The following is a 27666-nucleotide window of genomic DNA, read 5'->3' on the forward strand; positions in this document are numbered from 1 at the left end:
AATAACCCTCTATCTGCTGCCTGCCTCTGGGCTAACGAGAAAGATGAAACAAAGATGAGCTTAGGAAAAACCTCTAAAAGTATATAAAAACATTTATTCATTGGAAAACGAGGAAACTGGCAAATGTATATTCCAAGGAAAGCAGCTCAACTCAGTTCAGTTAGGCTAGTTTAAGAGCAAAGCCGTCTGTTATAAAGACCATTTATGCATTAAAAAAACAAGGAGACAGGCAAACAAGTATTTTACAAGGGGAATGGAATTCAAGGTCACTCTACAAGACACCTGCACAGCAGGGTTGGGAACAGGCAAGGCTGCCCCTAGGACCTGTGCCTGTGAGCAGATGCTCGGCGGATGGGGGTGGTTTTCTTGGGTGTCTCATCGTCTGTCATCTCTGCTGACGGTTCTATTCAAAGAATTGGGGGAATAAGAAAAAGCTGAGTCACAAAGATGGTGAAACATAGGTCTCAGAGAACAAACGGGACAGTCCCAGACCACACTGCACAGGGAGGAAGAGGACCTTGGGGGCAGGGGGCCTACGCAGCAGGACCCCATCAAAGCCAGCCTCCCCCCCGCCCCCCGAGCTGTGCTTCTTCTGGGCCGAGTGTGGAAGGAAGCACCGTACCTTCCTCGCTGGACTCATCACTTGAGAAGACGATTCTGAGTTTCTTTCTTGAAACTCGCTGCTGGGAGTTTGGATGCCATCGGGTAGTACGGCGAGGCTCAGGTGTGACAAAGTCACTGTGTGACGCTGCAGAAGCCAGATGCCGGTGTCTAGAGACTAGAAAAGGCAGAGGCGTGAGTCCAAAAAGGAAAAAAAAAAAAGGAACCTCTATCTGAGAGGAGGGCCCCGCCTGGTCTGTCTTGCGAGGGGCTGCCTCACGTACCAGCAGGCTGTTTCCTGGCTGATGGGGCTCTCTGGCTACCCGCTTGGCCAATCTCAAGTTCCTCTATTGCATCCAAACCTCTGGTGTGACAGGCCCGAAGCTTCTGCTCAAATTCATCTATTACAGCCTGGAGGCAAAAAGAGGTGAAAAGCAGGCCTGGAAATATAGTTATTTCTATGATTAAAAAGAAACAAGTCGGGGCTTCCCTGGTGGCACAGTGGTTAAGAATCCGCCTGCCAATGCAGGAGACACGGGTTCGAGCCCTGGTCCGGGAAGATCCCACATGCAGCGGAGCAACTAAGCCCGTGCGCCACAACTACTGCGCCTGCGCTCTAGAGCCTGCGAGCCACAACTACTGAGCCCGTGTGCTACAACTACTGAAGCCCGTGATCCTAGAGCCCGTGCTCCGCAACAAGAGAAGCCACCGCAATGAGAAGCCCACACACTGCAACGAAGAGCAGCCCCTGCTCGCCACCACTAGAAAAAGCCCGCGCGCAGCAACGAAGACCCAAGGCAGCCAAAAAAAAAACAAGTCCGTGAAAAGACATGGAGGAACCTTAAACGCATATCACTAAATGAAAGAACCCAACTGAGAAGAGTATGTACCGTGTGGGTGCGATGATACGACACCCTGCGAAAGGCGAAGCTGTGGCAACAGTAAAAAGACCCGTGGCTGCCAGGGCTGCGGGGAGGTGTGGTGAACAGGGGAGCAGAGGATGCTCAGGGCAGGGAATCTACTCTGAATGTCGCGCAGTGGTGGGCACAGGCCATGATACATTCGTCTAAACCCTCAGCGCGCACATCACCGAGAGTGAACCCTCCTGGAAACCACGCTCTCTGGGCGATGGTGATGTGTCAAGGCAGGTTCATGGATGTCCCGCTCTAGCCTCTGGCGGGGGATGCGGGTAACCAGGGAGGCTGTGAGGCTGTGCCTGCCTGGGGGCAGGGGGCACATGGGAGGACTCTATACTTTACTCAATTTTGCTTTGAACCTGAAACTGCCCTCAATAAAGGCTACTAAAGAAAAGAAAAAAGAGAAACAAAGAAGCAGGAATTGGAGACAGAAAGATCTGGTCTCAGGACACTCTGGTTACTTGGTTGCAATCAGCTGGGGCTAAGTCAGAAATCCAGAGCCGCAGAACACCAGAATGAACTGCGGCTGGAACGCAGCGGGTGCGCTCACCTTGCCCTCGGGCTTGGCTCCACGCCGCAACTTGCCCACAACGGACAAAAAGGCGCTGAAAATGGACTCGTCTGACAGTTTATCTCCAAAGCAGTCAAAGTTTTCCAGCACCTTGCGGAGGCCCCGCTCTGTGAGGGGCAGCTGTGACACGCAGTAGGCCAGGTCCCGGTACTGGCGCTCGGTCCTGTGGGCGGGACGGCTCTGTGAGGAGCAGTGGGACCCAGGAGGGAAAGGCCTCCTTTCTCATCAGCCTCCCACAGCCCCGGGGAGGCCCCTGGGGCGGGGGGTGGGGGGGTCGGGGGGTGGGGCTCTTTCCCTCTCGGCACAAAGAGCCCTCAAGGAAGGCAGCGTACTGGGCCGTGCGGAACCGCTGACACAGCTTCTCCACCAGGCTCTCGGTCTGCTTGTCCTTGGTGATGTAGGAAAGGAGCTGCCTGCAGGAGGGGAGATGCAGATGTGCTGTCTCTGGGGGCAGCTCCGAACCCACCCACTGCCAACACCAGCCCCGTACCCTCCCCAGCACCAGCCTTCTGTCATCCTCCTGCCTCCGTAGCAGGCCCTTCTCTGCCACGGCCCATGCCCGGGCCTGTCCCTCCTGCCCTCTCTCACGCCTCGGGGAAGGGTCCACCTCACCCTCCTGAGGAATTTCACTGTGACTGGAAATTTATAACAAAAGCAGCTGCCATCCAGTGTCAGGACTTTTACCTTATTGAATCTTTTCAAGAACTAATAAAGGGGAAGTATTTCTGGCCTCCTTTTACACAGGAGGAACAGGCACAGAGAGGTGGTTACTGCTGAAGTCCACACGGCTAAAGAGTAGCAGAGCCAGAAATCACATACAGGTTTGTCTGATTCCTAAGGCTGCTCTACAGTGGAAAATGTGCCCCAAGGCCCAGGGAACTCTACTTCATGATGGTGTGGAAAGGCTCCTCCTCCACTCCTCCCTCAGGGGCTGACAGGCGGCTGATGATATCTGGAAGGAGGTTATAGATTGCATTGCCCTGTAAGAGAGAGAGTCACATCAAAGAGACGAGGTGACCTGCATGTCCCCCGGCAGCAAGCTCTAAGCTGCCCCCACCTCTCACCTTGCGGGAGAGCTCACTGAAGAAGTTCTCGGCCAGGGCAGCGATCTGAGGCGCAGGGTCGACGAGCAGCACGGCCATCTCGCTCACCTGCCCCTTCACCTTCACCATGTCCTTCAGGATCAGGTGGGTCATCACCAGCCCGGCTGTTTTCCGCACTTGCTGAGCGGGGTCCCGGAGACTAAGAATGAAATCCGTGTCATCAGGACCAAGACCATGGGCTAAAGCTGACGCTGGCAGAGAGGCCCTCAGTAGGACTCTATGGCCTCTTCCTAGTGCCATTCTAGAAGCAGTTAGAGGCTGTCTAGAGTTGAAAGCTGGGTTTGGGGAAAGAGGCCAAGGCTGTAACCAAGGCTTTAGACAAGAAGCATCAATCCCTTTGGGGCCACCCTCAGCCAGGGCCTGCACAGATGTTCAAGGGAACACTAAAGACCAAGGAACGGTTCTGGGGATTCTCACACTGACTTCACCACAGCCTCCAGGGCTGGCAGGGATGGCGAAGGTGCTGTGAGGTGTCTCTCACCGAGCATACAGATGAGGTGTCCAGGGGTCCACCAGGTTGGGGAAGCGGATGGCCAGATCCCCAGTAGCAATCATGAGGTTAGATCGAACGATGGGGAGTGACGACTTTTCTAGCATGGTGAACAGAAGCCGAAGCTGGGAGTCACAGAAAGTGGCACTAGGGGCAAAGAGAGGATCATCAGGGAAACCATACCATCCCCCATCCTCCTGGAGAAGGCGATGCCCACCCCAAGGCCTACCCGATCATGCAGAACTTGCCGAGGGCAAGTGAAGCAGCTGCAGAGAGCTCTGGGTTGCTATAGAGACCAGGGTTGTTGCAGACTTTAAGCAGAAGTGGAACAAAGGCAGCCAGTGTCTGTTTGCCTGGTGGAGGAACAACTCTAGGTTTGGGACAGCCTACTTAGCCGGGTAGAGGGTCACTCAGCAATTCTTCTCACCATCTAGCAGCTCCAGCTCACAGATGCCGCGGATGAGTTCTGCCTCGGTGTCATCAGCCGTAGCCCCAACCAGCCCCATCTCCTCCTCCATGGTGGCCTCAGAGCTTGGATTCTGATGGGAAAGTAGCCAGGGATCATGGGTGAGCAGACCGTTTTGATTTCAGCCTACCCTTCATTTTGCACAAATGGATCTGGGGAAAGGCAAATTCTGCAAAACCATTCACAGGCTTGTCAAGTGTATCCAAAGAACGACTCCTGAATTAAACCGGAAAAGAACTAAGTCCGTCTGTGTTTAAGTTGCCAAAGCATCTCACTTCTCTTCTGAATTCCTCCTCACAGAAGCATATAACTTCCTATACACAGTAAACAGATGGAGCCTGCCAGACAATGGTTCAAAGTCACAGAGAAGGTCAGACTTTATCCCACTGCTGCAGGGCTGTCTCTCATTTGTCTGCCAGACATCACTGCCTCTAGTGGAGAGAACACAAGGTCCCATCAGGTGCTAGGCCCAGTCACCAAGGCTGCCGGAAAGGCCATGGGAGTGTGCTGGTTCTAACAAACACTGCCTAGGGCACAGCCTGTGTCTTGCCAAGGTCCCTATCTCGATGCTCTGTATTTACCTAAAACCTTCCTTCCTGGGTGATCCATCTTTGTTCTCACTAATCGTTTCCAGAGTAGTAGCAGCTAGGAGGCAGTCTCCATCAGCTCATTTAACAGGAGAGAAGCGGAGATCCCCAGAAGGAAATGTGAAGGACCCGAGGGCCGGAAGCAAATCTGGGAAACACCTGGGACCCAAACCCAAATGCCCAGGCGTGCCATTCACCTTCTCCTTTGGTTCTTTCGTCTTATGCTCTTGTTCTTCCCGAAGAACTCGGCGCCGACAGAGCTCTCCACTCACTGCCTGCTCCAGATGCACCAGCTGCTGCAGAGCCACGTCCCCGGCCAGGGACAGCAGGTTCATCAACAGGAAAGTGGGGAGCACGGGGGTGTCCTCTGCAGGAGGGGGAGCGGGAAAGCAGGGAGAAAAAGACAATCAAATCTCACAGGCCCCCGCAATACTGATGGCCCCCTTGCTCACGCGCTCTACACCCCAGTGAAGAAGCAAGAGACGGGGGTGGAGGGTGTGGTAGCAGTGACTGGCCCGGCCTGAGTGACAGAAAGGGACAGCATGGGCTGAGGGGGTCGGGAGTGGTTGTAGGAAGTGGTGGTGTCCGTGGCTCCTGGCCGGCAGGGACACAGCAGAAGCTGGCTGCTGCCCGCGGGCCCACTGACCCTCTTGCCTACTTACTCGGGGCCTCCTGGGGGGTGCTGTTCTCTCCCAGTTTCTCCAGGGCCTGCTTTGCACAGCCCTGCAGCATCCGGGCACAGATCACCTCGGGGCCCTCTGCCAGCTGGTAAATGAGGGTCACTGCCGCCTCCTTGAATGGGATCCAGAGTGGGTCTGGGCGGACAATGCCTGCGCAGCAGAAGGGAGAAGTTGCCACTGCAGACAAAGGCCCAATTCTGCCCGAGGCCCTTCATGGTGCTCACCTTTCGTGACCGTCTCCTGCAGTCGCTCAAACAAGCAGTGTTCCTGAGGCAGCCGGAAGGGAGGGTGACGTTTGCCCAGAGAAGGCTGTCCAAAGCAGGGAAGACAACGTGGGTGTGTGTTGAGGGTGGACAGAAGGACGCGCACCCGCCTTAGTTTGGACGTAACCACCCCACGTACCTTCCTCCTGTCAGAGATGTTGGCAATGGCATGGCACACCTGTTGGGCCAACCTGTAGTCCTGTGGAAGCTTCTCATCCAGCCCTATGCTCACCAGTGTGTCTAAGTTGCTTCCCACAATTTCTGGTTTTCCTCTGGGAGAAGGAAGCCAAAGCGTTAAAGCCACTCACGGACACCTCTGCGTGGGGGACAACACCAAGGGGGGTAGGAACCAGCACCCAACTCAGGGCTTCGAGCGCCTTGGAGCGCTACAGAGAGGCTCTGGCATAGGGCTGGCCCCTTGGCATCCCTCTTGCTCTGTTGACCCCACTGTTTCTGCTGCCTGGGGGTAGACTGGTACGGTCACTGTTTTATTCTCCATTTAGGTGGCTGATGCATGCGCAGAGCTCAGCTGGGCCTGACTGCTATTACTGAAGCAGTCTTAAGGGAACCTTCCCTTCCTCTCTCATCCTACCGCCTGCCTGGATCTGAGCCTCACCGTGCCATCATCCCAAGAAGCATGACAGAGGAACAGCGCTCCAGAGGAGAGCAGGGCACCTTCTTGGTTGCCCGCTCCCACAGCACTTGGGTCACTGCTGGTTTCAGTTCATCCTTCTGCACAAACTCACAGAGCTGCAGAGAAAAGAAAAAGGGCTCAGGCCAAAAAATAACAATTCCCCTGATGCTTGGTCCACCTCCTCTGAAGAGAATATCGAGAACCTAAGTAAGTAAGGCAATGTTTGTTTAGGAGTGGGAGAGGAAGGAGGCTCAAAATGTAAAGCAGGGTCTTGGGAGGTGCTTCTGTCTCCGCTACTTTTCTGCTCTCATGCCTTCAAAACTACGTTTATTAAGATGACATATTGAAACTGACCTCGTTGAGTTCATGTGGATCTATAGTTTGGACTACATTCTGGAGATTTCTAGTAGGTTTTCTTGCTGTTACCACTAACTCAACATGTCTGAAATGGATGCCATCGTCCTTTCTTGCCTTTTCATTTTGCCAACGGCACCAACACCAACAGTCACATATGCTTCAAACTTCACAGTCACCTAATTTTTTATGTATCAGTCACTTAGTCCGACCTATTCTTCCTTTTAAAATTTATCTTCCATTAAAGTGCAATTCTACAGATTTTCCTCCCACCCCCAAAGTCTAGACTCCTGTCACTGCACATCTACAGCAGCCTCCAGGGACATCCCTGTCCCTAGCCTCTGCTCCAACCAACCTGTATGCTGTGACCTCCCCAGACGTCTATTTCATCATGCCACAGTTCTGCTCACCATGTAGAAATAGCTCTCCTCTGCCTGCTGTCTGGGCTCCTGGCCAGCAGCTACTCTACAAGATCTTGGGCCAAGTGCTACCAGCAGGCTCTTCTTTCCCGCAGTGAGGAAAAAACGTGGCCAGCGGTGATACTCCTCCCAGTGGACGCTGGTGGTCAGCACCACCTCTGCCTTTTGTCCCATAATCCAAACCCTTCAAAGCAGCTCTGCCTCACTAAAATGCTGGAGCCCCTGGCTGACAAGGTTCAGGTCCTAGACTCTTGAAAGGCATCCCGGGATCTTCCAGATTTAGTTCCAAACCACATTTCCAGCTTTCTATCTTTTCCAGATGACAGTTTTGAGCCAGAACACAATCGTCTTCATTCTACAACATAGGCAGTGCTCTTTCTTGGCTTTCTGTCTGAAATGTTTTCCCTCCTTTCTGTAATTCTCTAAATCCTACTCATCAAGACCCAGATTAAGTCCTGCCACCTTCAGGAAGCTCTTCCCTCGAGTATCCCATCTCACACTGCTCTCTTTCCCACTCTACTCGTCAACAGAACATACCAGGTAAGAGGATGTGTTCTGCAACTCTTATGCCTGAGTTTGAATCTCAAACTTTGCCCCTAAGTAGCTGAAATTAGCCAAGTTCTTTAAGATCTCTGTGCCTCAGATTTCTCGTTGTAAAATGCTGATAATAGTATTACCTCCTAGGGCTGTTGTGAGGATCAGCAAATTAATATGAGCAAAGTGCTAAATACAGTACCTGGCATAACGTGTTATTATTATTATATTACTATCGCTACTATAACCATTGCCTGGGCCACTTACAATCTGCTGCATTGCTCTAGAAATGTTTTGTGTTTTGGGCTGCCAACTAGACTTCAAAGCGAATAATCTTATACTTCTTTGCAGGGCTGAGTAAGTTGCTGAACACACAGTAATTACTCACTAATACTTGCTGAATGAGTAAGTCAAAGTGAGGAGACTTACAATTTCCTCAAGACACTGAACGGTCCCAACTGAGGCATCCACTAGCAGCAAAGAGAGATTGTGAATCAAAGTCTGGGCCTTGGCTCTGTGGGAACAGCAGAGATCAGGGGTCATTAAAAGACCAAGAAGCTAAACCTGTCAAACAGGTTATTAGGCAATCCCACCATAGTGTCAAATAATAAATAAGTGCTTTAGACTCACAGATATAAAGAACAAACTAGCGGTCACCAGTGGGGAGAGGGAAGGGGGAGGGACAATATAGGGGCAGGAGATTAAGAGGTACAAACTGTTATGTATAAAGTAAGCTACAAGGATATACTGTACGTGGGGCATATTTTATAACTATAAATGGAGTATAGCCTTTAAAAATAGTGAATTACTATATTGCACACTTATAACATTTAATATTGTACACATCAACTATACTTCAATAAAAAGAAAAACAAAAACAAACCAAATAACTGCTTAGGATGGGTTTCACTGGAAGTTCAGCCCCACCCCGAGCCCATTAGAGACCTAGTGCCTCTGGAGCTAGAACTCCCCTAGAAGAAGGGTGCCCACCTCGCCCGCCCCCGCCGCCACGCCTTCAGGAGGCGAGACACAGCCTGTGAAAAGCTGATTTCAGAAAAGTTGGCAAAGGCGAACACAGCCCATCTACCTGGCAGAATCCCCCTTAGGTTTGAGGTAAAGTTGGCGGTAGGCGTTCAGCACAGCTTCCCGGACGCCAGGCTCCTTCGACCAGATGAGAGGCAGCATGCGGCGCACCCCGAACAGGGCCTGGGGTACCCCAAATTGGAACACCATCACAAAGAATTCAATCACCTCCTGTACCACTGAGAGGACAGACACAAATGTCACCTATCTGCTTGGCAAAACTCCCCCAATACTTAAAGACAGAACCTTTCTTAATGTAGCAACATGCGAGCGGAGGCCTTCCTCCTTTTTCCCTGAGGATGCCAACTCCCCTAAATGCCCCGTGAAATACTGTGTGCACACTCTGCAGGGCTACACAAAGCAAACTGAAGTAAGAATCCGGGCCTTTCAAAGGAGCAGACAGACATCAATAAATACGGACAAGACCGGTTCTTCCAACTCCAAGACCCAGTCCTTGCAGAGGGGATGCCAGCGTACCTGTAGTTGTGTGTTCATACATCATCTTGCTTATGATGCCAATGGCCTCTGTGATCTTCAGAGAGAAGCTGTAGGCGTCCTGCAGATACTGCACCAGCATCTCCTGCTTCACCAGCTCATCGTTTTCCCTGCATTTCTCAGGCTCTGACACACTGGGCTTGTCTTTACAGCCAGTCTCTCCTGGGCCCAAGTTCCCCGCAGCCCCCTGGGGATTCTTCTCCTGTGTGGGAGCTGCTGGGCCTAGAGTTAAAGAATTACAGGATGGTTTTCGTTCAGGGGTATACGGGGAAACCCAACAGATCTAAACATCGCTGAATATTTGTTTCTACAATAGGAAAGCTTTTTTTTTTTTTGCCGTGCCGCGCTACTTGCGGGATCTTAGTTCCCTGACCAAGGATCGAACCTGTGCCCCCTGCAATGGAAATGCAGAGTCCTAACCACTGGACCACCGGGGAATTCCCACTAGGAAAGTATAAATTTAGAATTTATTCCAAAATATGTTGGTTCATTTCTCAAAAAAGATTCCTCAAGTCCTCTACGGTTTGGAAATAAACTTTTATACCCTGTGACTAAATCTTAGTCCCGTGGGCTGCTTCCATTCCAGAGCAGAAGCACCACTAACTCCCCTCTAGCCTCTTTCAGCACCAGGGTGCCAGCCAGGCGAGTGTCTGACATAAAGTAAATGGTCTATAAATACAGTTGAAGTGTCTTGTTTGCTGACTGAAGGAAAAGGAATTTACCTTTGAAGATAGTTCCTAAGAGATTCAGGAACCCGGTCTTCTCTGACTCCTCTGGGTCCATATGACAGAAGGGTTCAGATTCCTGGAAGTGGCCTATGGCTTCTCGAGTGAGAATGATGGCCTGCCTGACAGAACATAACCTGTCACCAATCAGGCACCCATAAGAGTGTCACTGCAGCCTTGCGTCAGGCAGCCTATGTCATGATTCCATCAAGAACCTAGACCTACTGGTAGAGAATTCTGTCACTTGTATAAAAAGGGGGAAAAAAACGTAGATATGTTTGACTGTGTGACTACACACTATCTCTAGAAGGAGGCTCACTATGCAAAGGGAACTAACTGGCTGGAAAGCAGGTTTGGAAGGGATTTTTCATGGCACGTCCTTGTTCGAATTTTAAATACTGTACCATGTGAACATATTGTCTAATTACAAAAAAGTAGATTCCTGCTTAAAAAAAAACAAAAAACCCCCAAAAACTCTGCTATTAAACTGTTAAAAAGTTACGTTCTAACACGTTTAAATTTGTAACTGGAAGCCAGAACCTCAGCTATTAAGAACTTCACCCAGCACTGGCTGCCAAGGATTGCTGAAGGAGGAGGGGACATCTTTAACACGAGAAGAAGCCTTTTCCTAACTCATCACTAGCATGCTTGGAGGCAGAGCAGGCTGCCTTTTATGCTTTAGCAAAGAGAGACACCAGAGAGACGTAGGGAGTTAGAGAGCCAACTAGCCACCCTCTCTTCAGCCTTTCTGAGCAGCCTAATTAGGTAAGAAGTAAACTAATGACTTGTGGCTGAGGTTTAAGAATACCTGTGGACAGCTATAAGGCTTTTGTTGCCAAGGTGCTCTCAAGTTCTAGTCACAAAAATCTTTTCTCTAAGATCAGGATTCATACCAGGTTGATTTAAAGATTAAGGCAGGATTGAGCACGTTTGTTATTATTTATCAGCTCACACATTTTGGAATTAGAAAGCCACTAGAGATCTTATGATCTAATCAACTATTTCTAAATAAATAATGAAACTGAGCCCCAGAAAGTTTAAGTAACTTACTTTATAGAACTAGAATTCTACTTACAGGTCGTCGTCTTCAAATGAAGCAGGACTTTGGTCATATTCAATTATAACATGATTTACGTTTAGTTGTTTTAGTAGTTTCTTTAAACATTTGTAAAAGTAGAAAAGCATGCTTAATTGTAGACTTTGCCTTTGGCATAAATCTGGTGTTCAGACTATTACTGCAATGAAAACACCTACCACCATCTGATGGCAGCATACCCTAAGTGCAGTTCATTTAAAAAAAACATTGTTAAAGAATGTACATATGTGTATCAACAGTCACTTTGCTGTAGAACAGAAATTAGCACAACACTGTAAATCAACTATACTTCAATTAAAAAATATATTGTTTCTCAAAGGTTAACTCTAAACCTAACAGGTCATGAGAGAATATCCCATTCTTTCACATACTTGTAACTAGCTTTGGCTAGCAATCGACGGATGCGTCCTTCCACCTCTTCCGCCGTCTCTGTTTCGGCAACCTCCTCAGGCATCCCCTCTCCTTCCTGGGGAAGCTTCAGCAGCTGCTGCAGGGTAGCCTTCAACTCTGGCAGCATGGCTTCCCACTCCTCCCCTGGGTCCAGCACTGCGGCTGAATGAGAAAGTCTCACTTAGACTCTTGCACTGAGTTTCCGGCTGCAAGGAGAAGGATGTCTGGGGTGAGAACTCCCCCGCAGCAACTACTCACAAGCAGCTGCAGCTCGCCTCTGGGCCCTCATCTCTTGTAATTTCTGGGTTTCCTTCTGCAGCGGTCCAGCAAGGTCAGTATCACTAAGCTACCAAGGTAAAAATGAACATCAGGGTCACTGAGTCATGGAATTTCACTGCTGTTTCCATTTAATTCCTTCTCTTTTGGGTGGGCCCAGGCTACTTACCTTGCAGGAAAAGGGATTATTGGCGAGAAAACTGGCCAGCAGCTGGATGGCGTTTTTACAAACCAGCACCGACTTGTCTGCCAGACGCCCCACTGCTAAGGCCACCACTGCCTGGAAACGTGTCAGGGGCAGAGCCTATGTGGAACAGGAAGACAGGATCAGATCCCGCCCCACACCTTCCATTCTGCTCAAGATGATCGTGAAGTACTCTACATGAGCTAGCCACTCATTCTAAGGAAACTTTCCTACGGGATGTGAATAGCTCAAGAGGACTGTCTGTAGTGGTTAAGACATACTGTAGTCCTTAAATGGAGCCCAGAATCCTTGTCCTTGATAGAGGAAGACCTTTATTACGGGTAGGAGAATCCTGAATTCTAGACTCCTCTTTGACATAGCTACTTTTCTTTTGACCCTGGATTCCTCTTTTCTTCGGCCTGTACATAGAGGGGTACCGTGTATCTTTATCATGTCAAAGGCCACTCACCTTCTGCTGGACGATTCGGGTAAAGAGTTGCAAAACACGGCTCCGCACAAAGGAGCTGACGTCATGGCCGTGGGCCTGCAAGGTGTCCAAGAACTGGTCTCGGGTGTCTCGGGCTGCCACCTCCAGCTGATCCCCATTCAGAACCTGCAGCACCATCTCCGCCATGGCCGCCAGCACGGCATTGCGCATCATGTAATTCTGAGATGGATATGAGGCTGGTATGAGCCTCTGCACCCCCATACTGACTGTCCTTTTCCTAAACTCTTGTGCTCATCCAGGCACAAAGAAGGGGTAAGGCCTTTAGGCAAGGTTAAGCTTGCTTTTCTTAGCTCTGACTTTTTCTGGTCAACTGCCCAGCAGGTATTCATTGACTCCTGAGGTCACTAGAAAAACCTGAATCCCAGAAGGGCCTTGTCTGGTCAGAGGAGAATGTAGGGACAAAATAAACAAGAGCCCAGAGCAGTTTTTCCCCACAAGGCTCACCCAGGTAACCATGGTGGCAGCTGAATATGAAATCACATCCATCCACCAACACACGTCTGAAAAGCATTAATTACTACCTTTCATCTGAGGCCTCAAAGCCTTTGATCCTTACTAATAAACACCGCCTTTCCCTCACACTTCCCTTCCCACATCTTACTGACAGGGAAACAGAAATCAGCCCTAGTGCCAACCAAGTCCATTACAGAATCATGGAGAATAGTGTTTGGGGTTTTTGCCAGGCCAAGAGCCAGAGAATGGGGTCTTGCATAAAAAGTTATAGTACATTAGATGAACAAGCAGACTGTCTTTGCTCCTGACATTCACCGAGGAGTGCCAGCATCAGTTTGGGAAGCAGTCAGGCTAACACTGAGGGATAAGACAGATGATGTGGGTGGATCTGAGAACCAGGTGGGCAGGAAGGGGCTTTATCCTGAGGAACGGGTGGGACCCAGAATCACAGCTGAGTCACTCTCACTAGACTTAAGCTGTGGAACTGTCGTCTCCCCTACCAGACCTGGGTGAAACCAGTGTGATATTGAAATAGGACTAGTAAGTGGCTCTTTATTTAATTCAATAAACTTCATCTGCTTCTCTATAGGAAGGAACTGCCACAGTGATTAGCCTAGACAACTTGACTTCACGTGAAAGCTTCCTTCTTGTTAAGAAACAGCCTTTCAACAATGCACTTAAAACCCCTAGAAACACCTGAGATCCCCAGGGGACCACCTACCTCTCCATCCAGATGATCTAGTAGAACGCACATGCTGGACATCAGGATGGCCGGGACACGCTCCGCTAGTTCTGTCAGGAAGGCAGCAAAGCCCTTTGCCCCTGAAGGGTCCCGACTCAACTCCTGGGGACACTTCTGTCCAATCTCTCTACACAGGGGAATAAACATAGCCATAGCAGCATAACTTAATTACTCAGGTCCCAGTAAGGGAAGGTAAAGTTGGTATCTAATATCTGAAGGAATCTAATGTTACACAGAGAAGCAATTTCCAATCTTTATACTCTCCCTGAGGGAAATGAGAATTAGAAACTTAGAGAAGGAAGGGTCACCTTACAATCTCTCCTACTATGCTCTTCATTCCATAATCAGTTGCCCACAGACTCACAGCTGCCACCAGTACAGATGCCAGGTGTTCAAAGTGCTGCAGCATCTGGATGATCTTCACGGTGGCACCTGTGGAAGTACTACACGTGAGAAATCACGGGCAGAATGAAAAGGGTGGGGCAAAGTGGAGGGCTAACTTACTCAGCATATGGTTATAACGTGTCAAGGCGACACCAAGCAGGTGTGTTATGGCTTCCCGGGTGGAGCGGTTCTTCTGGTGACTAATGGTGGGGTTCTCCAGGAGGCGGTAGCAGCAGCCAGTAACCAAACTGAGAAAGGGAGAGTTGAGATGGTGACATCAGCGGTCTGGACTCAACTACATTGGTCTTGCCTCATTCATTCCATCTCTGCTGCCCCAGTCAGGGTCTTCTAGTTTTCTTTATTCTATCGCCTTCTACACCAAGTTGCTTTGCTTTGCTGACCCCCAGATAGGTACTTCCTCCTTCTGGATTACCAACTTTCAACCAGTTATAATGTCTACATAGAAGCTGAATATATGATAAAAGACAGGACAAGATCACCACTGACTTCTCATTGTTAAATGGCCAACGCAGTCCTCATCTCTGTTGACCTTTCAGCTGCATCTGACACAACTGGTCACTTCTTTCTCCTTGAAACATGCCTCATTTGGTACCAGGAGGCCAGACTCCCTTCTCAGTTTCTTCAGCTGGTTCTTCCTCCTCATCTCACTCTCCTGATGCTGGAGTGCCCCAAGGTACAGTCCTTGGACTTCGGCTCTCTTCTAGCTATGCTTACTGATTTAGTGACCTCATTCAGTCTCATGGCTACAAATACCATTTATATAAATACATTATATTCCCAAATGTGTGCTCTAGCTTAGACCGCTCTCCTGTCTTCTTTCAGCTTTGTACATTCCACAACCAAATCTGACATTACTTGGATGTCTAATAGGCACCTCCAGCTTTCTATGTCCAAAGCAGAACTTCTCCTGTCCCCCCAAACACGCTCCCACAGCCTTCCCCGTTATTTCAGTCACCGGCAGCTCCATTCTTCCAAATGCTCAGGCGAAAACCCTGGGTGAGTCACCCTCGACCACACCCTCCCTCAAACCTCACACGCATCTGTCAGCTCATCCCGTAGGCTCTCCTTAAAGAACAAGTACAGACTGCATCCACTTCTCCCCACCTCCACCGCCCTCTTGGGCCTAAGCTATTGTCATCTCTTGCCCAAGTGACCGCCACAGCCTCCTTACTGGTCTCCCGCTTTCCTCCTTTCCCTCCAGAGTCTGTTTCAACACAACAGCCAGGATGAGCTTGTTGAAGACAAGCCAGACCACCTCACTGCCCTGCTCGGAACCCGAGTGGCCCCATCTCACTCTGATAAATGCCAACCCGTGATGGCCTATGAGGACCTGCAATTGGCTCCCTGTTGCCCCGACCTCACAGCCTACCCCTCACCCTGTCTCAGCTGCCAGCTCTGGCCTCAGCGCTATTACTTATACGTGCTCAACACACTCCCTCCTGTGTCCTTGCTGTTTCCTGACCTTGCCCTTGCTCTCCCTCCAGATATCCTCATGGCTCTCATTACCTTCTCGAGGGCTTTGCTCAAATGTCACCATCTCAAAGAGGTCTTGCTAGAACAGCTGATAAAGACTACAACCCTTTCCCATCAAACTTCCCACTCCCTCCACTATCTTTCTCCACAGTAATAAACTATAAGACATACTATATATTTTTACTTATTTAAAAAATTGTCTTCTGATCTAAAATAGAAACTCTAAGAGGGCAGAAACGCTGGTTTTCAGTGACTTTAATGACACCAGCCATGCACCTAGGAGATTCTCAGTAAATACTGTTTCATGAATGAATAAATGGCATTAAAGATGAGAAATTCAAAGCAGTTTCTAATCTTCATTATCTACTTCTGAACAACTCAACGTAATGGGAATACTTCTGTGTATTACAGACAGAACTGAGGGATGAAATGAAGTATTTAAAAGGCATATCTAGTAAAGCAAATGTGGTAAAATGTTAACATTTGAGGAGTCTGAAGGGTATAGAGGATTCTTTGTACTATTCTTGCAACTTTTCTGTAAATCTGAAATTATTTCAAAATAAAAAGTTAAAAAATTGAAAAACAACAAAACAAAACAAACAAACAAAAAGCATATCTAGGGCTTCCCCGGTGGTGCAGTGGTTAAGAATCCACCTGCCAATGCAGGGGACACGGGTTCGATCCCTGGTCTGGGAAGATCCCACATGCCGCGGAGCAACTAAGCCCACGCACCACAACTACTGACCTTGTACTCTAGAGCCCACGCACAACTACAGAGCCCGCACACCACAACTACTGAAGCCCACACGCCTAGAGCCCGTGCTCCGCAACAAGAGAAGCCACCGCAATGAGAAGCCTGTGCACTGCAACGAAGAGTAGCCCCTGCTCGCCGCAACTAAAGAGAGCCCGCGCGCAGCAACGAAGACCCAACACAGCCAAAAATAAATAAATAAGTGTGTGTGTGTGTGTGTGTGTGTGTGTGTGTGTGTGTGTGTATAAAGCATATCTAGCAACAGAGCCTCATTCCGCATAGCCAATATCACCTATAGCAATCAACTACCCACCAGACAAACTCCTCTTCGATTATTGAGTGACTCCACAGGTGACGGATGTCCAACTGGAGCAGCTGTGTTAAAAGCTGAAGAATTGGTTGCCTCTCTTCTTCCCAGTCAAAGCCATGGGTTGCCTTGGCCCGGGCTTTCCTACCCTAAAAAAGGATATACTTAAGAAAAAATAAGGAAGCCAAAAGGATCATGATCTGCTAGTCTGAGTGCCCAAACTATCCAGTATTGAAACAAGGTAGAAGGTAAGACGGAAGTATTACAAGTTCCAAAATATAGAAGAGCTGCTTGTCAGCAAAAGATACATTGTGATACTTTTGAGTACCTCCTCATAAACCTTAAACATGGGTCAAGGGCAGAAAGGAAAAGATTCTCAGAATCACTGAATTCCATCTTTCCCACCAATTCCCGTATCTCCCCATATCCCGTATCAAGTGAGCCAGGAATAACAAATTACCTTCCCACCAAGGTTCAGGTCCATGAGGCTTGTCTGGCTGCTCATGGTCTCAAAGGATTCCAAGAGGCATATGAGAGCATAGCAGTTCATCTTGAGGGCATTTAGGTGTGCGCTTCTATCTGACCCACTCAAAGTTGCATCATCCAAGATGGCGGGAAGTTCCTGGGAGTGGCGGGATACCACTGCGAGGGGCAGGATCTGGAGTCAGTTTCGTTCACTTTCCTCTTACAACCCAACTTCAAAACCCCTAGCACTTGCAGCCATCAGATTACCAAAGATCTGTGTTTCATCTCTCAGTGGCTACAACACAAGCTAAGTCCTCTGGGACCCCTGACCCTGATAGCCTGAACATGCCCTATCCCTACTCTCTCACTCCAGTTATCCCAATTTCTCTCTGGCAACAGGAAGAACTGCCTCTATTGAAGAGAGGCAGTTCAAGAGTAGGAAGAGTTTATTGTTGGTCTGCCCTTACAGTGAACACACATAACTCTGTATTGCCCACCAAGATTCCAGACCTATAGGTCAGAGGTCCCCGGGCTTAGCCAAACCAACTGAATCACCACAGCCTTGATATCATCATGTGGCAGGAAACAGTAAACAAACAAACAGCAACACACACCTTCCATCCCCTACCCCCGACCCATAAACACCTTTTATCAGGAATTCCAGAGTATCTTCCTTGAGGCCAGGGTCTATACTTCGAAAGTGACTATGAGGGAAAGAAAGTGCGGGGGGGTGAGACAGGACCCTGCAGAGCCCATTCTAATAGATCAGATCGAACCTGAGGAATCTAATACTTAAAAAAAAAACACGTGAAATTACTCGACTGAATAAATATGGTGGCAAGCTGGGGTAAATGCTCATGAGTAGAAATATCAACACCCAGAACCATTTATCAGTGAACTATAATTTGGAATTTCAGGACTAACATGCAAAGTTAGGGCAAATAGCCACCAGTTGTTTTTAAAGTATCAGAGGGGTACTTTACTTACTGCAGAATGCTGTAGATGGTATCAAAATGCTCCAGCATAGCCAGGGGCCCCTGAGCCCGAAAGGCAGCCTGAAATGCTATAAAGATGAAAGAAACTAATCAATACAGAGGGGAGAGGTCTTTTTGGTAAGTTCTATTCATGGCAGAAAATGGAGTTAATTGCTTTTCTTGGTAGAATCACAAAAGTAGACACTTCATTTCAATGTAATCTACTATTATAATAACATCTGACACTTTGTCCTGTTTTACAATTAAAGCCTTACTTGAGTTTTATTACCACATCTTTGAACCAGATGAAGCAAACAGTACTGTGCCTATTTTATGGGAAAATAAATTAAATGTCTGAGTAGTTATGTGACTTGTCCAATTGAGTAATGAACACAAACTCAGGATCTTTTTTTTTTTTAATTTTGAAATTACAAAAGTAGCAAAAACAGTACAGAGTTTCTGTATTTTTCACCCAGATAATGGTAACATCTTATATAACCACAGTACAAGGATCTATTCTAAACCAAGAAATGAACATTAATTCAATGTTATTAACTAATCTACAGATCTTACTTGAATTTTGCCAGCTGTTCTATTTTTGTCCTTTTCCCAGACCAGGAGCCAGCCTAGGATACCACAATGCATTGATTTGTCATACCTCCTTAGTCTCCTCCAATCTTTGTCTTTCATGATCTTGACACTTGAAGTGTATTTGCCAGTTATTCTATAGAATGTTCCTCACTTTGGGTTTCTCTGCTATTTTCTCATGATTAGATTGAGGTCATGCACTTTTGGCTAGATCACTGAGAAAGGGAGGATGGGTCCTTCCGATGCATCATACCCAGAAGTAGGTGATGTCAATGTCTTATTACTAGTGATATTAACTTTGACCAGTTGGTAGTGTTTGCCTGGGTGTCTCTGCTGCAAAGTTACTATTTTCCCCTTTGCAACTAATAAGTATCTTGTGGGGAGATACTTTGAAAATCCTGTTTCTCACCACATTCTGCCCACTTATTTAAGCATCTATGGATGATTCTTGCCTGCCACAATTATTACTTTTACTAAATGGTGATTCGTCTGTTTCCATCATTCCTTTTATGCTTACTTAATGGGAATGCCAGGCTAAGTATGAGCTGTTACTTTCCCTTCTTTTATGTATCCAATTATTTGTTTATAACAGAATGGGCTCATGAACGTTTCTTTTATTATGTGTTTTAATCCATTCTTCTTCTTATTAATTTTGTTGCTCAGACTGTCCCATACTTGACCACTGGGAGCTCCTTCAACTTGGCCTGTGTCTCTGACATGCTCCCTTCATTCTTGTTCTCTTACTTTCTTGTACCACAAGATGTTCCAGGCTCGTCTTGTACCTTCCCTGGCTCAGTCCTGGAATCAACCATTCTCACTGGAGTCCACGTTTCTTTTATGAGAGAATGGTATGTAGAAACCAAGTTCTAGGCCCTAGTTAAGATCACTGCTGTTGGAGCTTTTAGGCCCAGTCAGCAGAGAAAAGCAGGATATACATATATGTAGGTATAAATGCACACACTCCTCTATTTTTATCTCTCTGTGTATATATTAAAAACATAAGTTCACTTATATATTTGCTTAATCCTAGTATACACATAAAACAGTTTCAGAATTGCTAACGCACATCCCTTTAAAAAATAAATTTACTAACTACCTTACGCTAATCGTGTAAAGTTCTTTTATATACAGTTCACAGTCAAAATACTGGACTTCCCTGGTGGTCCAGTGGTTAAGACTCCGCACTTCCACCGCAGGGGGCGCGGGTTCGATCCCTGGTCAGGCAAGATCCTGCATGCCACACAGCGCAGCCAAACAAAGCAAAACAAAAAACCCGAAATACTGGGTTTCCTAGTTACTTAGGTTATTTTCTTCTGCAATCCTTTAGTGTGATTATGTCAAACATCTGTAATACACTTAGGTTCATTTGTTACTACAGATTTTCCTTGATTTATGATGGGGTTACATCTTGAAAAACCCCCTGTAAGTTGAAAACATTGTTAAGTCAAAAATTTAATACATCTAACCCACTGAATATCATAGCTTAGCCTAGCCTACCTTAAACATGCTCAGAACACTTACATTAGCCTACAGTTGGGCAAAATCATCTAATACAAAGCCTATTTTATAATAAAGTGTTGACTATTTCTCGTCATTTATTGAACACTGTACTCAAAGTGAAAAGCAGAACGGCTGTCTGGGTACAGGATGGCTCTAAGTGTATGGGTTGTTTACCTTGTGATTATGTGGCTGCCTGGGAGCTGCGCTTGCTGCCCAGCATCATGAGAAGAGTATCCTACTACACACTGCTAACCCAGGAAGAGATAAAAATTCAACATTCGAAATATGGTTTCTACTGAATACATATTGCTTTTGCACCATCATAAAGCTGAAAAATCGTAAGTTGAACCATCGTAAGCTGGGGGACATCTGTACTTGTATTACATTTTGAAAATCCAGCATTTTTTTTTTTGGGGGGGTGGTGCTGTAGTTCCCCGACCAGGGATTGAACCTGGGCCACAGCAGTGAAAGCCTGAAATCCTAACCACTAGGCCACCAGGGAACTCCCTGAAAACCCCGCATCTTTTGATTCTCAAACTCAGTGCTCTTTTCATCTTCACTGTACTGCTTCTATATAAAAACTTCAGTATAAAAGGGAGTAGCAGCTAATTATGACTTACAACATGCAAGAGTAGCAAGGCAGTATGGGAGTTAATTTTTTTTTTTTTTTTTTCTGGTTGCGTTGGGTCTTTGTTGCTGCGTGCGGGCTTTCTCTAACTGCAGTGAGTGGGGGCCACTCTTCATTGCGGTGTGTGGGCTTCTCACTGTGATGGCTTCTCTTGTTGTGGAGCACAGGCTCTAGGCGCATGGGCTTCAGTAGTTGTGGTGCATGGGCTCAGTAGCTGCAGCACATGGGCTCAGTAACTGCAGCATGCAGGCTCAGTAGTTGCTGTGCGCAGGCTCTAGGGCAGGGGGGCTTCAGTAGTTGTGATGTGCGGCCTCTAGAGCACAGGCTCAGTAGTTGTGACGCATGGGCTTAGTTGCTCCGCGGCATGTGGGATCTTCCTGGACCAGGGATCGAACTGTGTCCCCTGCATTGGCAGGCGGATTCTTAACCACTGCGCCACCAGGGAAGTCCCGGGAGTTAACTTTTGAACCAAGTTGTATATCTAGCTCTTTCTGTGGATGGGGAGGGAAAGAATTCCACCAAATTCTTCTTTTCTGCAATAAGAAGCTGGTTTGCCTAGAAAGTAAAGCTTGAACCTTGTACTACATTATCACTGCTGGCTCACTGACCTGATTCATCATATTGCAGTGTTATGCTGTCCAACTACTCTGCGATGTTTAACAAACTATTTTATTTCTCCAATTCCTACTGACACCCTAGCACTATACTCATAGCATGTTCCCCCCTTTCTTTATACCTCTTCTTATGCTTTGCCTTTCTTCTTTTAGTAGATGACTGCTTTCTACTTTACCAAAAAGAATGAGACCCAAAGCATGGGCTCCCTCATGTAATCCTGCCTCTCTGTCAACAAGTCATTCTGCCAACACCTTCCCATTCTTTGCTTCAGTCTCAAGTGAAAAGATTTTCTGTTCTAAAGCTAAGCTGTCTCACTGCCCCCAAAGACTTGTCTCCTTTCTTTCACCTCTGGCCTCATCCTCTCTAGGGAATGCTCTTTTCCTGATGTGCTCAGGCCCCTACTTCTTTAAAACAAACAAACCAAAAACGATCAGTGCCTTTCATTTGACTTTGTGCTCATATCCCTTTAAAATTTTGTGTAATCTTTCTCAATTCCCTGAAACCTAGTTTCTGAGATTTAGCAATCTAACAGCTATTCTCTCAAAGATTACCCATTACCTATTTTTTATTACATCCAGTGATTCTCTCCATTCACATTCCTCCTTACTTCTCCAAAGCAGCACCCGCTGATCTAGTCTAGTCACCCTGCTTAGGTTTATATGTGGCTTGAACATTTACTAGGCTAAGCTACTTAGCTTACCAAGTCTCAGTTTCTTCTTTTGTAAATTGGGAATAATAACAGATCATACCTCATAGGGCTTTTCAGAATTTTCTGGTAAAGATTAAGTGAGATAATCCACGTGAAACAGTCAGGACAATACTTAGCACATAATGTAACTCAGTACTTGTAAGCTATCTCCCACTCTTATAAACCTCCTTCCGTAATCTGGAAAATATGGTAAAATGAAAATGAGAAAGAAATAAACACTGTTAACATCTGGCTAATTTTTTTCAGTTTATTTTCTATGCATACTATTTCTATTGTTGAGGTCATATCACGTATTCAACTCTGTTCTGTTTTTTAAAATAATATTAAAATAAGGATATTAAAAAAAACCTTTGTAATAGTTTTTAATGACTGCATAACATTCCACTGAATGTACCTCAATTAACTTACTGTTCCTCTATCATTAGACATTATGGTATTTCTAATTTTTTCCACTTATTATTAACACATTTACTCCCCTTGTAAATCTGGATTAAATCCCACTGACTGATTACTCCATTCGTGTAACTACACAAAAAAAAGTGGCTCGAAAAAACATAAAACCATGCCAACTATTCTCACTTTATGACCTCAAGTAGGCCCTTAGTATTTCTTAGTAAGCCTATAACAAGTTCCCAGGCCTATTTGCTTTCTTCTAGGCAATTATTTCACACCTTTCCTCTGTTCATAACATCAAGATCGCTTTCCCCCAACTCACCTTCAGTTAAAGGCTTCACTTCCTATCTCACTGAGAAAACAGAATCAGACAGAAGAGAAACTCCAACTGCGCCAAGTTCTGTATTTATTGGCACGACCTGCCTCTGTGCCCATAAGCTCTGCCTTTTTTTTGCTGCTGTGGATAAACTGTCCATGCTCTAATTAAACCATCTCCTCCCCGCCGAGCACCAGATCACATACTCTGCCTCCTTAAAGGACACGGCTCCGACAGTCATTCACTCTCCCTCTGGCAGCATCAGCTTTCCCCTCTCTCGGATTATTCCCATTCAGCACATACACATGTAATGTTGCCCATCTTAAAAAAAAAAAGTCCTCCCTTGACTCTGCCTCCCCCTCCAGCTACGCCCTATTTCTCTGCTATTCCTTAAAGCAAAACAACCAGAAAGGGTTATCTAAACTCATCAACTCTAACCTCTCCCCTCCCATTTTCTCATAAATATATTCCAATCAGGCTTGATTCCCACGGCTCTGAAATAGTGTTCAAGGTTACCAGCCATTGCCACATTGCTAAGTCCAGCAATTAAATGTGTAGCTGATCTCTCCTTTCCCTTTTGAAATTTCTCCTAATTTAGCGTCTTTGTTCACTTTCTGCCTCAACAACTAGTCCTTAGTTTCTTCTACTGGTTCTCTCTCATTTTCCCAGTCTCTAAATGTTGGACTGCCTTAGGTCTTATGTCTTGAAACTGCTTTTCTTCTCCATCAATACTTACTCCAATCTCACAGCTTTAAACACCCTCTACATGCTGAATATTAAATCCCGAATGTGTATCGTGAGCTGGCACCTCTCCCCCGAACTCCACAATCATATAACCAACAGTCTAAATGTGCTCCTCTCATACTCTACCCATCTCAGTAAATGACAACTCCATTCTTCCAGTTGCTCAAGTCAAAAAGCCTTATTTATAATCATCCTCAATTCTTCTTTCTCGAACCCTGTAAATCCAATCCAGTCCATCAACAATCCTGTTGGCTCTACTTTCAAAATTCACTCAGGATCTAACCTTTTATGATCACCTCCACTGCTAACACCCCAGGTAAGCTGCCTGGTATTATTTTATTAGCCTCTTAATTAGTCCCCTGCTTCTTCCCTTCCCCCTTACAGTTCCTGCTCAACACAGTAGATACACTTTTAAAATGTCAGACCATGTCACTCCTGTGCTCAAAACACAATGGCTTTCAAGCTCACTCTCTCTGAAGCTAAAGTCTTTACCATGACCCACAACACCCTAGATCAGTGCTTCTCCAACTGAAGTGTCCATCCGAATTGCCTGGGGATCTTCTTAAGACATGGATTTCTGATTCAGTAGTTTGAGGATGGGTCTTCCTCCTGCATTTCTAGCAAGCTCCTAAATCAGGATACTAACGCTCCTGGTCTGAAGACCACACTCTGAGGAGCAAGACTCTAGAATAATCTGTACCACTTCCCACCTGACCTCTCTTTTCCTAGAGCACTCCCCTACAAACACCTTGACATTTCCCCACCTCAGGGCGTCAGCACTGGCTTTCCTGTCTGCTTAGAATGCCCTTCCTTGAGAATCTGTATAGTTAACTTCCTCACTTGTATGGTCTCTGCTCATATGTCACCTATCAGCAAGCCTTCTCTGATCATCCAACATAAAATGCTAGTCCATAACCAGCTCACTGTAATCTTTTTTGTCTTGCTTTATTTTTCTCCTTGGTATTTACAACCATCTGACATACTCCATATTTATTTATTACTTGTTGAAAGCCTTGAGAGAAAGAACTTTGTCACCTTGGCTGCTTTATTTTCTGTTGTATCCCCAGTGCCTAGAACACTGCCTGGCGCATAGCATAACACCAGTAAACACTTGAACAAATTAAATGACCTGACCTTGTGTATTTATAGTAGAACTTGTATTTAGGGTTCTAAATACCAAAAGCAATGCAATTGTTATAAAAAGGACTCTTAAAAGGAACAAGCATTCATGTAACAAAGTGGTACATAATAACAACTGAAGAACAGTTTGCTAGAGTGTGCAGCTTGTGCCACTGGTGATGCACAGATCCACGCAATATGGAGAGAATGGTCTCTCTGTGGACACCCATCAGTCAACTCCACACTCTGCCCTCTTCCTTGCTCACCAAATGGTGATATGTTCGGGTTTAGGGAAGCCTAGGTAATGATCTTGATCAATTTAGCCAATCTGGATAATTCCATTTCCCTTACCAGTAGTTAGGGAAATAGGCACCTGATCCAATTCTGGCTAAGTCTGTTACAAGACTTCTGGTAGTTTTAAAACAAGAAAGAAGAAAAAGCACATGATAGAAAAATCCCTTTTTCTACTTCTGCACATCAGAGCAAGGAGCTGTCATCTGGCAACAATGATGGGAAGGCCAAGAAGAGACAAGCTGGAATTATATTATCAAAGTGCTTGATAATTAATGAACGCTACTTGTTGTAGGAGATAACAAACAAAGTAGGTTATTATCCAGATGAGGAAACCAAGGCACAGAGAGAATCAGTAACTGTCCAAGATCAGAGTAGTGGAGCCAGGATTCAAATCCGGGCAGCCTGGCTCCACAGACTTAATTTCTACTCTCTATAACTCTCCAAAGCAATCTAACTGACACAAGACACTTCCAAGAAGTACAGTGACATTATGGATGGGGTCTTGTTGATAATGCATGAATTGTTCTCGGTCATCTCTAGGTGTCAATGGGCAACTGCACTGTACATGTATTGTGCAGTGTTGCAACTGTGCACATGTGCTTTTTTCCACTATTGCACACTCTTGGAAATGTGATCTAGACTCTAAAAAAGTATTACCTGAAACAGGTCAGGTCAAGTCCCAGACATTCTAGGAGCTGTCTTCTCCTACAACTCTTAAAACCACCAGGACTTTATTTTGGCATATGGTAAGAAGTCAAGATCTAAAATAAAATTCTCCCCAAAGACTAACCATACACACCAAGACTGTTTATTGAATAACCTAGAGAAGGTGGTCAATGAATATACTCTTAGTGTAATGCAACGCTAGGGAGAAAACAGTAAGGAACAGGAAAGACATGTTCCGTGCCCCCATGGAGCTTAGTGGTGTAGTGGAACAGACAGACAATATAATCACATGTGGGTGGTTGTTTTGAAGTGCTAGGCACAGTGGCAGCTATGGACTCTTACCTTTAAGGTGCGATGGAAGATGTCTGATGGACAGCACCTCTTGCACGACATACTGATTCACCCCTCCACTTTTCAACAACTCCTCTGGGGATAAGGGCAGATGGAACTCATACAGATGGGGAGACATCTTTCCCCCAGTGGCTCACAGGGCTAGAAGCCAAACAGCAAACAAGTCAGGGCCTATATCTAAGGGTCGTCTTTTTAATCTGGTTCTATTATTCCCCTCCTCCGATACATAACACTTTTTAGTCTTACATCAAGCTAATAACATTATCTTAGAGCGTGTGAGATTAAGCCTGGACTAGAATCTAATTCTAGTTGTGACTCTGACACTTGGCCATGTCACTTAACCCCCTGGGCCCCATCTGTCAAACAGGATTACTGATCTCTGATTACTTTACAAAATTGCTCTCAGGATCAAATGAGTCAAGGGGTATTAAAGTATTTAAAGAACTGTAAAGTGGCATATCGATGCGCTAAGTTAGCGCATTGTTATTTCTGTTTTTATGGGCAAAACTTCTTAAGTATATAGACACTGTCTCATCTGAGGCCAGAACAGTGACCCAGTATGGGATAATGGGCTTCCTGTCTCCAGAATGAGAGAACATGAACATTTACTATTTGTTTACTCTGTGCCAGGTTCTGTTCGGCTATTTGAACGTCCTATCTGATCTAAGACTCCAAATGCCAATCTCATGAAATGCATAGTAATATAGCTCATTTTACAAATGAGGAAACTGAGACTAAGGTTAAGCGATTTGCCCAAATTCCACTGCGGATCTGTGAGACTTACTGTTTCTACCATGTCGTACCACAAGGACACACCCACTAGACCTCCCAGCCCAATACCGCGTCCTACAGCAAGGTGACCGATTTTCCCGGCCTCTCCTTCCCCGCTCCCCCTGAACACCGCACCTTACAAGAGCACTTCGCCCGCCGTTCCTCCAACTCTGGCAGCGGGGCTGAAACGAAGAAAAAACCAAGGAGGGCACAAGACGCACCAACCTGCGAGGCGGCACTCCCGTGGGTAGAGAGACCGACCAATACCCGCCAGGCGGAGGCAAAAATCCGCCTCCGAGCCGGGCGCCGCGCGGGAAAAGCCACAGAAGTGCAGTTCAAATCTCAACGGCCGCAAGGGGGCCAATTGCGACGCTCGCTGCAGACACCGGCCAATCAGAGCGCAGGAGCCGGAAGGTCCGAGGAGGGCGGGGCCTAGATTCCGGCTCCCACCCCCACCCCCCACCCCCCCGCCGCCGTTGTCTCGCGGCCGCCTAGTTCCCCACAGGGTCCTCCTTTTCCGCGGTCGGTGGAGAGGAGGCCCTGGCGGTGCCTGCCGGAGATGCCGCGTTTGTAGCTGGGCAGTGGCCGTGCCCCTGGGACCGTGACCCACTCCGTCACCCCCAGGACAGGAGGCAAGTTCAGGCCGGCAGTTAGAAGGCTTAGGCTCTAGTCCAGGTTCCGCCATGTTCTCTGCCATATGACGTCCAGCAGGTCACTTCACTCCCTCAGCCTCAGATTTCCTCCCCTGTCGATTAGGGGGAATAAAAACAGCTACAGCGCAAAACTGCTGTGGGGCACAGAGAAGGGAAGCTCTGGGTTCCAGGTTCTGGACCTTCATCTCCCTCTGGAAACAGGAAAGGGTGAATTTGTTTGACCTTCAGCTTTGGGGGGCCCTAGGCAACGAGACGAGTCCCTCAGCTCTTCCGGCGCTCCAAAACTTCCGGCGGGCAGACCGGAAGCGCCTCGGCTGGGCGGGGCGTCAAAGACCCTCTGCAACGGAACCTGGAGGGCGGGGCTCGTGGCTGGG

General features: G+C 46.9%; 1 protein-coding gene across 1 annotated transcript; it reads right to left on the bottom strand.

Moving 5' to 3' along the window:
• Window positions 1–74: 74 nt before the first annotated feature.
• NCAPD2 (non-SMC condensin I complex subunit D2) lies at window positions 75–27532 on the bottom strand. The gene is made up of 32 exons (XM_082420159.1): window positions 26775–27532; window positions 25860–26009; window positions 17959–18034; window positions 17617–17675; window positions 16967–17148; window positions 16513–16655; window positions 14075–14202; window positions 13879–14002; window positions 13550–13697; window positions 12337–12534; window positions 11853–11987; window positions 11666–11753; window positions 11389–11569; window positions 9919–10043; window positions 9179–9418; window positions 8706–8880; window positions 8048–8132; window positions 6294–6427; window positions 5817–5949; window positions 5639–5723; window positions 5397–5564; window positions 4932–5101; window positions 4109–4220; window positions 3911–4034; window positions 3673–3828; window positions 3153–3330; window positions 2974–3068; window positions 2421–2501; window positions 2068–2251; window positions 885–1011; window positions 623–778; window positions 75–403 (listed from the first exon to the last, which is right to left on the bottom strand). Exons 2-32 carry the CDS (start codon window positions 25984–25986, stop codon window positions 318–320), a joined length of 4203 nt encoding a protein of 1400 aa, XP_082276285.1. The 5' UTR covers window positions 25987–26009; window positions 26775–27532; the 3' UTR covers window positions 75–317.
• Between the last annotated feature and the right edge of the window lie 134 nt (window positions 27533–27666).

The sequence above is a fragment of the Balaenoptera physalus genome, assembly GCF_965194825.1.
Source record: "Balaenoptera physalus genome assembly, chromosome: 13".
NCBI classification, from domain to species: domain Eukaryota; kingdom Metazoa; phylum Chordata; class Mammalia; order Artiodactyla; family Balaenopteridae; genus Balaenoptera; species Balaenoptera physalus.